Source organism: Semicossyphus pulcher, unplaced genomic scaffold, assembly GCF_022749685.1.
Source record: "Semicossyphus pulcher isolate SPU_LCO1_2020_fin unplaced genomic scaffold, fSemPul1.0.p SCAF_12, whole genome shotgun sequence".
Lineage (NCBI taxonomy): Eukaryota > Metazoa > Chordata > Actinopteri > Labriformes > Labridae > Semicossyphus > Semicossyphus pulcher.
This window is the reverse complement of record NW_027211626.1, coordinates 3,668,676-3,680,705: the sequence shown is the minus strand read 5'-3', so window position 1 is coordinate 3,680,705 and position 12,030 is coordinate 3,668,676. Positions and strand designations below refer to the sequence as shown.

The 12,030-nt window shown below is 40.8% G+C and overlaps 1 protein-coding gene across 19 annotated transcripts in view; it reads left to right on the top strand.

The window, feature by feature from the left end:
• Positions 1 to 10,167, top strand: part of LOC138588539 (neurexin-1a) — a 301,786-nt gene extending 291,619 nt beyond the window's left edge. For 14 of the 19 annotated variants that reach the window (XM_069658720.1, XM_069658714.1, XM_069658708.1 and 11 more), the window contains one exon: positions 8,144 to 10,167. In XM_069658720.1, coding sequence (XP_069514821.1) covers positions 8,144 to 8,448 — 305 coding nt within the window. In that variant the 3' untranslated portion in view covers positions 8,449 to 10,167. The remainder of the gene's footprint in view (positions 1 to 8,143) is intronic. The other 5 variants (XM_069658724.1, XM_069658723.1, XM_069658726.1 and 2 more) reach the window with 3 other exon arrangements.
• The last annotated feature ends 1,863 nt before the right edge of the window (positions 10,168 to 12,030 follow it).

The window sequence follows — 12,030 nt, the reverse complement described above, 5'->3', positions numbered from 1 at the left end:
AGGGATGCACGATATTAACGGTATTTGTGTTATGGCTTGAAAATAACATATCGGCATCCACAGATATAGCACGATATTTTCTGCAGATAAAACAGCGCTTTAATTTTTATTTCAATGCCTAAATGCTCGATGAATCGAGTGTGCGGGCACTGCCTGCACAAAGTTATCAACAATAAACAAATAAAGACTGAAAAGTCACAGAAACTCGAGCCAATGAATACAGTTTCACAACTCTTAGTCATTTAAAGGACTTTACAACATCAAACTCGCTGAAAATATACTCGCGGCCAGTGTAACATAAACATTAGTGCAAAACTAACTTACAAGGACGCACACATAAAAAGCGTCCGTCGGCAATCACTGATGTCTCCATAGCAGGTGCATTAAACAAGTCCGGGCATGTCTCCCTCACTGTCGTGTTATAGGGGGATGCTGCATTCAGGTGCGCTCAGAAACACCAGTGATCAGACACGTGACCTTTTGTACAGCGCCTCTTCTTCAATCGTAAAGAAGGGTGCAAGATGTCTGCGGTGTGGCAGTTTTTGGCCACTACTAGAAGAGTCGGCATGATGTCAACCACTACAGGGGAGACTTGATGCTCTCTGCAATAAGGTGGAAAAAAACGTGTCTCATTTATCGGTATCGATTATCTGAGCCTAAAGGGTTGGAAAATATCAGCTATCGGCTAAAAATCCAATATCTTGCGTCCCTAACTTTTATGTTTTAAATATTTTGCGTGATACATGAACTCAGCCGGGCCATAGTGCATCCTGTTATGAAAAAGCAGCTTCATGTTCACTCTTTCGACCTATTAGCTCAACCAGTTAACGAAAGGTCAAGCCCAGTCTGTCCATTCAATCCATCCTAAGTAGTCCTGGTTGCTTCATTACCTCCAAACAAGCCTCGCACGCACCTGAAGTAACCCCTCAGCTCGTCTCTTCATGTTTTCCCTCATCCGCGGCCCCCGTCAAACCTGCTCAGCCCTGTTCCAAATTACCAAACAAATGAACCCTCTCGCTGGAGACAAATGAGGAAAAATAGTCTTTGAAGAGGACCATTTATTCAAATCCCGCCTGACAGTGTGGAATCTCTGATCCCCTTCCTCTCCTTGAGAGCACGTGGCAAGAAAGAAGTCAGGCAAGAAGAAGGGGAATCACATCAGGCATTTCACAGGCTTTTAAATGACAGGTTCTATTGCCCCGGCGCTTATATCTCTGCGAGGCGGGCTCCTGTATCCACACTGAGGAATCCAGGTAGAATGAGGAAGAAAGATGCTATCAAATAAACTCTGCAGGAAGCAGGACACTGAAGCAAAACCAATCTCAGTGCTCATGTCATTGTACTCTTCTGTATGGGAAATGCAGTTTCTGCTCATGTCATTTAATTTCCGTCAGTAGCATTTATGGATCGGGGTCATACATAAGATCATCTATACTGCTCTGTTTACGCTGTTCCACGTTCTGCAGGATCTCAGCCACAGCTTTGAGGAAGCAAATGATTTGTGACTAAATGGCTTAAACATTAACTGTTGTCCTTGTGAATAAAGCAGCAAGGACTTTATGATGGTCTGGATGTGATACTGTCATTTAAGTCTCACTCTGGGATGAGACACAGAGGGGAAAGTTATTCTGGCAGCTTTTACACAACTGCAATCCTTCAAAAGTTAACCCCCCTGAGTTTACCTCTATCACTTCACAAGTGCACCCCCGCTATGCTGCCATGAAGCTAGGCGCCACTTTAAGGTCATTTTCCCCATGTCTAATTTTACCCTTGGGTACGCTCGAGTAGAGCGCATAAGAGCAGCCATCATTTTAAACACTTGTTTCAGGCGCTATTTCTTTCTCAGTTTATGTGCCTTCATTCTGAGGTGATGGAGTGCTAATGAACAGACAGGCAGATGCACTTTTCGCTGATGCCTTATGAGGCGTTCTCGAAGGCCTCGTGTCTGCCACATTACTTTGCCTGAACCCAACTTGAGGGACAGCAGGGCTGCGTGCACAGCCTGACTCATGGGGAACAAATGAGCCACATCATCAGGTGTATCAGCTAATCCGAGGGACTAAGAAAGATCCACTCGTGCCATCAGGTGGCTGTTTGACAGACACTACTGAGACCAAATGCGAGCTAATGAGCTGTAATGAATGCTAATCTTTTTGGACAAAACATGGCGGTGTCAGCACTGTGCGAGATGCAGTGTTAATCCTTTAAGCAGTGGTCACTACTCAGCTTTCTTTGATTAGACATGAAACTAGACTTTCCAGAGGAGAATATCATGCTCTGATAAAAATCTTGCAGTGCAAAAGTAAAAATCGGACGGGATTAAGATGGACTGTGGTCAGATGATTAGGGGTTACTTATAAAAAAAGTCTTTGTGTGAACGCAGCCTGTGGAGAGCCAATCAACAGATCCCAGCAAGAGGAAATAACAAAGCCCAGAGCTGGAGGTGTTAGATCACAGAAGGAGGAACAACACACCATGGTCCTGTTATCACATGACTCACTCCTGATAAAGCAGACCGAGGCCGGCTGCCTCCTGAACTCTTCCAACTCTGTAGGAGCCAGCCGAGGTCTCTTATACAGCCGCACCAAAAGCTCTCCCCTCCATCAACTCGCTATGTTATCTACACTTTCACCTTTTTGACCCCAGACAAAGGACAGATAGCAAATATGAAAGTAACTCACCATTACTGCCAGCACAATGGCTTGCAGGAGAAGAGCCGTGTCAACCAGTGGCTTTTGCCCACAAGGCGAGAGCATTCTTCACACCTGTCTGCAAGGATAAGTGGGCTTGTCACAAGCAGAGCTAATCTGTTGCAACGCTCAGTCACACTCAATCCCCCAGTGGTGCTCTCTGCTTGTCCTTGAATGTCTGCTGGCATTGGAAGCATACTTGGGCCACTGATCAGTGTAACCATGGTGGGAAACATGTCAATGAACGGCCGCAGCATCTCATCTCCTGGCAGACAGCTTACAGAACTTTTGCCCTTTGCAGTTCACACTTTTTCACACCTTACAGTCTGGCACGAACAAGATCTGCCTAAAATAGGCACCGGTGCAATCTGTGGGTCATTCGCTAATATTACACCACTGAAAGCAAGGCTTGTCTGAACATTAGGCTGTCAATCAAGAAGAGGAATGAATGCAATCAAAAAAACACTTTATCTCTAAAGCCATCAACACTGAGAGGAGCATATAAGAGGGAAACAGCAAAGAGAGCTATCAGAGACATAAGGAGAGCTGTATTATAACTTGGACAGCATTCAGAATATGAAGTAGGTATGCTGTTGTGCAATCAGTTCCCTATTCAAAGGAGGAAATGATGCCCAAAATGCTGTTTGTGTGATTGAACATCCAGAGATCATTATTGTGAAAACACTGGATTAAGTAGTGACAATATTTGTTGTGCAATAGATGTGAAGTGCAGCCCAAAGAGGGAGGATGTGCAATGTTTTCAAAATGTTGATTGGTAAGTTTGAGGTCCTTTGACAGACTGTGAGGAGTTTTAACTGGAAACAGGTGGAAGTTAATGCTGAAGCTTCTATATGACCTACGAGAGCAAACCAGACCATCAACTAGAACATTGGCTAAATCTAAATAGTGCCTGTCGGCACTTTCATTGGGTCCGTTTCCGTTGAAGTGGTTGACAGCATGTAGACTAAAAAAAGCCTTAATTTACATTTTCCCCTGCAAAGTTTCAGAGTCAGTTTTACGTTAGACAGTGAAAAGGAAGTACAAGATTTGTCTTTAGAGAATATAACATGTATATGTAGAGGACAGGGTCAGCAAAGACATAAGGAATATGGCTTTGTCCACAGGGGACACCAAAACCGACAGTTCCTGTCGGTTGCTGTAACTGCAGATCATTTCTGGTGACCATTTGTTAAATGCATTGCAGATTGTATTTTTAATTCCCCCAATGAAAATACTTCCTGCCATCCAGGAAGGCATTCGTTTCCATTTATTTCCATGGAAACAAAATAAAATGTCAAACTCTTAAAACTAGACTCATCTTACCTAAAAAGTCTGCATATATCTTAACAAGTTAGCATTGCAGAGACAAAGGAGCAGCAGACTTTCTGCCCTTTCCAAGCAGCCGTAATGAAACATTGACACTTGATGCAACACTAGAACCGCCGGGGGTCACAGTATTAGAGTAGTAAAACCGCCAACGGGTAAAATTTACCCACTATTAGAATGTATTGATCTTCAAGGTACATTTATTTATCATTTTACAACCCTAAGTTGTATAATGAAATGTTAGATGTGGTGTCTTTATGCAGCTTACAAAATGATAACATGATAATGAAATATATATAAAACGATAAACTTTATTGGCAAAGCACTTTGTGAACAAGGTGCTTCGCAGAAAACAAACCAAAGAACAGCAGAGACGTCCCCACCATCAGACTCACCTTCACTCAAGACACACAGTAGTAGAAGAAAAAGGTGTTGCCATAGCAACATACAATGTATCAATCTAGACACACGGAATGAACAGCGCGAAAAAGACGGCGTTCTATATCTGGGTAAATTTGACCCGCTGGGCAGTTATAGGTATAAATGACCATTTTTAAACATAGGTGGCACTACTGAACACACTTTTAGGAAAAGTCAAAGACCGGGGGGGCTCCTGGAAAAAAAAGTTACAATCAAAAGACAGCTGCGGGTACATTTGACCCGTTAAGAAAGAAAGTCTGCAGATTGATCACATTGCAAAGAAATCATTGGCAGCCCATGGATGCCAGGACAAAATGAACCCCATGACAAATAAGTATGTTTTGCATAATGGTTATTTAAAGTTTATGTGATTTGTTGTAAATAGGAAAATATATGCAAATCCATTGGCATGGTCTTTTAAGTGGGAATTACAGCAGCTGGTTATATTGAGCGTAATCTGAAGGACAGGCACACCTTCACCGAGAAATCCCAACAACTGTCTGGGGTTTATTTTGTGCTTGTTCCACATAGAGAAATTGCCACATAAGTAGTAGGCTGGGATGTGCTGTATCATCTTATTAATTCTGTCTGTCCTTCACGGATCAGGGAGAAACAGCCTTTTTATACAAGAGAACAAGCACTGCCCTCTTTGCACACGCTCACACAAGTTAGTCTGTCATAAAATAAGGATTTGATAAGATAAGACAAGGTGATTGTGCTGAACTTCAATAGCAGCTTAATTTTGTTTTCCATGTCTTTTTCCTTTTGATGTAAGAGAGAATAGAGAGCTTCTCTCTGTGATGGATACTGAGTTCTAGTTTAGGAAGAGAGTTACTCACTTGGAAATATGTCTCTGACTGGACAAGATCAAAGGATAGAGATAATGAAGAGACAATGTCGGCTTTTTGTTTTAGAGTGAAATTTCTTTTTAAAGCTGGTTCGATATCAAAGCTGAAGAACGCAATTATTTCCCAAACCAAATGTTCCCGGGAAAAAGTAGTGAGAAAAGTGGGACATCAAAATGGGACATGAATATATTTCAATTAATAAGAAACATCCATTTTTTAAATAAAAATTGTTGATCGCTGTCATAGTTAATGTAAAATCTAATTACTGACGACTTGCTCATGAATATTTGAGATGTAGCACCATCGTTGTAACTATTATTGCATATTGCATTATGTTCTGTTCATGAGCTCACATACCCAGATATTATCTGAGTTTCAATATACGATTATATCAAATAAATGATTCATTATTTTTATACGCTGTGAAGCATATATCGTCCCCAGCTGAAAGATGTTCTCACACTTCTCTTGATGTGCGACTTTCATGTTACTGAAAGAATACTGTAGGCTACTGGAGCTCCATGAACACACCATGAGAGCTTCAGAAGGAAAACTAAGATAAAAAGGATTCAACTTTAAATATGACAGAATGTAGCACTATAATCATATAATCATACAATAATATTTGACCACAAATTCCAAGGTCCTATAGAAACAATTAATCTCTAATTGAGTGCTACAGGCAACATAAAGCGTTACAAATGCATAAAATGCAGCTTTAACCCACTTAAATCCACCATGTAGTACTTCTATGGTGGAGCATGTCTTGATTCTAACACAGCAAACTTGATAGAAATTTGAGAATTGCATGTATTAAAGTCATGTAGTAGTCTTGCTAGCTAACACACTTTTAGCTGCAAAGCATCACAAGTGGAAAGCCACTTAAATTCACCATGCAATAATCTTTAATGTACAGCTAGCAGAGCAAACTTAACCAAGGTGCGTTAGCTACTCCTTCAGAATTCAAGAACTGGATGCATCAAGCTAGAATAGCAGTCTTGCTAGCTAATGCGCTAACTTTGAAACATAGTAAGCTACAACAATGTAAAGACATTAAAATGCTACTCAATATTAAACACATTAAGTAATCATAAGCCAGAAGAACCTTGTACCCTTATCATCCAGGTGCTAAACAAACACAAAGTATGACATTTCTTTTTGTTTTAAGAGACGCTTTTGCGATGCTAGCACTCTCGTTTAGCTGCCCCCGTATGCCAGCATTTCACGTCAGGTTTCGCACTGATCTTGTATTAAAAGAGACACATAATAGTATAGGCTTAATATATTAATAAACATGAAAAATAAGTTTACTACTAGCCCATGCTAAAGGTCATTCAGGGGGAGTAACAAAGTGGTCCGTATATTACCTCAGAGTGCATGATAACCATGGCTACAGTTTAAACAGATACTCTTTCAGTGATTCAATGTTCTGTGGCCAAGGACAAGGAGCAGCAGCAAAGTGGAGTGCTGCAAAGCTTGCCAAACATCCTTGACACAATAACTTTTCAGTCAACACAGAGGAAATTATTCATACCTTTGTCAACACAGTTATTTATGTGTCTGCTGTTATTGTTACTCTGTCCAGTGTTAATGCAAATCGAAGCGAAACATCTTCACGTCCTCGCAACTATGATCTGAACCCAGCTGCAAATCCCTCAAATATTTTTTACCCAAATCCAGTGGAACCACAGTGCTTTCATTTCCAAATGTTAGTGTGGAGTGTTTGGATTTCACAAATGCAACAAAGAGGGCTTAAACAGAAATGATGACTGCTACAAAAACACACAGAGATGTGCCAGGAGGACTGAATAATATCAGGGGGCTGACGTGTTTTCAGAATATGTTCTGTTGAATGGCAGCTTTTCAGAACAGAAGTGGGGACAGCCTTTGGCAAAAATCTGCTGAGTCAATTGAAGAATTGTTCCTCTCTGAAAGACTTATTTTCACAGACTATGTGATACAGTCATGCCGCTCAGATATATAGAGAATGTTGGAAACGTGGTCTGTTCATTCATGACAGTGCTTTAAGACATGTAATGAGCTGTGAGCTGTTAAGTGTGTTCTTAATGAATCATTTACACATTAGTCGTCTTGTCAGCTTCACTTCTGAATGTAGCTAATCTCTCCATCCTGCAGCATCTCACCTTCTTCACTCTCCCGTATGCGAACAATTCAGTGGATTAATGTTCTGCAGGAATTAGCCTGCTGATAGGCGGTAGATTAGACAGGTAGAATGACACGTTCTTAAGGCAAAGTCTACAAAAATACCCAGCTCCTGCCTTTATTGAAACCTCTAATAGATACTTTATTTCTTCAGGGTGCTGCAGGATCGCGTTTCAATATAATTTCCTGAGTAATTTCGGATTCTGTGACTGCCGAAGGATTTAAAATATAGCCTTTAAGAGAGTTGTAAGAAAATCCACGTGGGGGTATTTGTGTCCCGTTTAACTCCGAGGTAATGTTTGACAGTTTTATCAAGCATAGCAAAGGGATTGTTAAAGGCTTTAACATTCAATTCTACTTTTGTATTAATCTATTAAAGCCAGATGGAAAGTGACTGGAAACCGCCCATACTTAGCATCGTTTTTTATTTGTTTTGCATCATTTATAGTCGACTTTATTGGTGCTACGTGTGTCTCTTCACCTGCATGCTCTTCTATAAAGCAGGAAAGAGCCAACATCTACTTTTAGCTTCAGAAACCTCGAGGCATGATGTCTGTACTATCATTCAACATAAACTGTGATATTGATCCACAAATGCAGAGAAGAAACAGATACATTCGCTCCCATGAATCTTGCTGTAGTAATGATGACAGATTATGAGCTTTTGTAGTAATCATATCTCTGTCTCCCTTGCAGCCAATCCCACTGGTGCCGGACCGAGAGGAGTCCCAGGCACGTCGGAGGTCTTCCGGGAGTCCAGCAGCACAACAGGGATGGTGGTTGGCATCGTAGCAGCAGCGGCGCTGTGCATTCTCATCCTGCTTTACGCTATGTACAAATACCGGAACAGAGACGAAGGCTCGTACCACGTGGACGAGAGCCGCAACTACATCAGCAACTCGGCGCAATCCAACGGCACGGTGGTCAAAGAGAAACCAGTGAACACCGCAAAAACCTCGGGCAAGAACAAGAAGAACAAGGACAAGGAGTACTACGTGTGATTGTCAAAGATTTGGTCTCTGCCAGACCAACTTAAACATTTACTGAAAAGACAAATCAGGACATCAACATGTGTACAGTATAATAACAAAGATGAACATTATTTAGTCTTTTTTTCCTATAAGACAATGCTCTGAAAAGTCAATATGAAAAATTAAAAAATTACTTTCTTTAGACTCAAAAACTTGAGACAGTGGGGAAGATTTACTGTCCAGAAAGAGACTGATGGCTGAAAAATGGCTCTGACAACCAGATGAAGATGAACTGAAACATATCTAACAAGTCAACCAAACAATATGAACCCATCTGTGACTTGTTTCCTTGGCCAGGATCATGGAAGCTAACTCCCTTGCTTCTGGTGAACAGAGGAGCACAGATGCACTTTGCAAAGGGAGCTTCAGCATCACAAACTTAATGTTTTCATTTACATTGCCTGTGTTTGTGTTGTTGGGACTTTTTCTACAGAAAATGACACAAAGCATTAATAAATACATACATAAATACGCCAAACATTTACTGTGGATAAAAAGAGAAAAAAAAAAATCAGGTTACAGTGAATTCAAGGAGAAGAAAGTCCCTGCTGGAAGGAATCAGCCAAAGCACTCCCTGAAGAGGCAGTGATGGCCGGCAGAGACTAATACCTGGCTGGCTGTGCGGATGCAGTGCAAAGGAGGGATGGCAGTTTCTCTAAAGGACACTGTTATAAAAGAAGAAGACGTCCATTGTGCCAGTAAGAAATCTGGAGGCCTTCGTTTTCACACCGCGTGAACTCAAAGGAGAGAGTTTCCTCGGACTCGCGAGGATGTCTCAAAAGTGAAGATGTGGGAGCCATGCACGCAAAATTATCTTATTACAGTACATATGTTTATATACAGTACAACCACATCTATATGTGCTTTCTGGACTGTGACAAAGTGGTGTTTTATAGCCTGTTGTATAGATGATGCAAACTATAACTGCTCCTCGACCATTTTGGAATAAAACCAAGAAAAAGACAAAAAGAAGACATAAGTGTTACTAAGTGTTGCTAGACATAGAAGATTTTATGAAGACATCTGCATTTTTTTCAGTTTGAAGATAATTTGATTCTCCCCTGTTTTTACATGTGTTCCTATATAGTTTTTATACAAATGCCAACCTGAGATAGACGATCCCAGACCAGTAGTAGCCTAACCGTTTCCCAAAAACTGAACAAGGCGTTGGTAGGATGGCATGACGACGTGTGCGGATCTCTTTAAGGATACTGGTAGAATCACTGCCTTCCTCCTCAATCCTGACTTACATGAGTGAGAATGAAGCCCAAGAATATGAGTGATGATGATGATGATGATGGATGATAAAGATAAATTAACTTGCTGTGTGTGTTTCCAAGTGGTATTCCGAGATTGTCCGATGTGTGCTTGGACTGATGCAAAACCAGAGGAGAATAGCTCAATTAAGTCTCCGTTTCAACTGTTCTGTGTTTGTTCTGTCATTCTGTCAGTCAATTCTGCTTTCCAGAGACCTGTACTTGGAATGAGTATGAGGAAAATGACCATGAACTATAAATGATGATTATAAATTCTCTTCGTTTGCTCCTCTTTTATTTCTTCTTGGATGTTTTATGCTCAGTTGTAACTCTTCTTGTACATCACGTAAAAAAAATAATTATAAAAACTAGTTTTGAGAAATCAAATGAATAAAATAAAACCGAAGTGAAGTGAAGCCAGTCGACTGACAACATGCATCAGAGGAACATGCAGGTATTGGTCTCTCTGGAAACATGCTTTTACATCATTAAAAAAGTACTCCACTAGTTTAGCACTGGGCTTGTTTAACACCGTCTGACTCACAATGAAAAATGTATTTTATATTCTATGCATTCCTCTTCATTGTCAAAATTACCCACAATCCAACTCGGCGGCTGACAGTTCAGTGGGTGAAACAGTTGTTCTGCAGAGAAATGTAGAATCTGTTGGCAGTGACGTGGACTTTTCCATGACGGCAAGTGTTCTGGTTTCTGTCTGTAGTACGCTTCTAGTCTGAGTAATATTGACCAATCACGTATCAGCAGGCTGCGGCGTATGCAGGAAGAAGAGTCCATGAGGAGAGCAAAAGCAGGCGAACTTAATGTGCTCCCATCAGCGTCATCTGAAGACGATTTAGCTTCTTATTAATCTCTATAAACAGACATCTGCATGCTAACAGCTAACAATCTGCTCTAGATCTAAAATTCAACTCGAGATAAATTCCCTGACGCCGTGTCACGAAAGCCGATCAGCGTTCAGATTCCCTGACTTCCTCGAATGCATCAGAAATGATCGATCCGACCTCCGTTCAACAAGCGAGCATTTTAAAAGTAGTTTTCTTCTCCTCTTGAGTACAGACCTGACAAAGCTTCATTTTGACTTTTTACTAATCTGCATCATGATGTTTAAATGTCAGCAACGGTAAGACCCATTAATTAAAGTCAATCACAAGAAAAACAAGTTCTTTTTCTGCATACAAGGAGCATGTGGAAAAGGAAGTCGTTTATCCCTAACCGCCGGCTACAAGCCCCGGCATGTTCACAGGTATGCCCAGAGGCTGTATCGTTGTCAGACTATAGCCGATGGGATCCCAGATTGTGGCAATTCAAAAGGCAACTGGACTCGGTTGAAGTTCTTGAAGACGTTTCACCTCTCATCTGAGAGTCGTCTTCAGTTCTGAAGAGCTGAAGAGAGGTGAAACGTCTTCAAGAACTTCAACCAGGTCCAGTTACCTTTTGGATTAAGCTGAGAATGTAGCCTGGAGTTGCTAGCCTCAAGCAGAGATGAGGGACTGCTGACAGAGGTCACAAAGTCTCAAATTTTCCAACTTGTAGTCTTAAACCTGAACCGACTCGAGTGACATCACTTAAGGAGATTTAATAGATTTCCAGAATGTAAAACTCTTTACATTTCACTTTATCCCATATTTTCTCTCCTTATGACCTGCACACAAACTTCAATGAGTAAAAACTTTAGTACCAACTGTTTTTGAGTTTGGTTTGCATTTTCCATCATCCAGCAGTGGTTGGTCTGCCAGAGAGGGTGGGCGGAGCTAAGCGGCTCTGTAAAACAGTAATCTTCTATGGCTGAACAAACAAAAGATGGATGACTATAGATACAACTTCAAAAATAAGTCAAAGGCAAAAGAAAAAGAAACAAATTTGACTCTCTGATGAAGCAAACAGTCTGAAAAGGAAAGCGACCGTCGGCAAGGAAAATCAAGAGTTACAACCAGAGGAAGTGTGCTTCCGCAATTACTGTTAATCAAAGATAAACTGAAATCTTGGAGATTGAATCTTTAAGTTCCTCGTAAGATCTAAAGGTTTTCTCACCTTCATGACTTCTACTTAATGAAAAAAATATACCTTTATGAAATGTATTTATTACTCATTGAAGCTCTATATTTATTTCCTTTTAAACATATTTAAAACTGTTGTAGAAAACGATGACACTCCTGCCATGATAATTTTCATCTCTACATAAACTGTGCGCACCTCGTCAGATAAGCCGTCCTAATACTCTTGTTAAATAAAGTTTTAGTACTGAGCTGTTACTTTAAATTGAAGTCGCAAACTT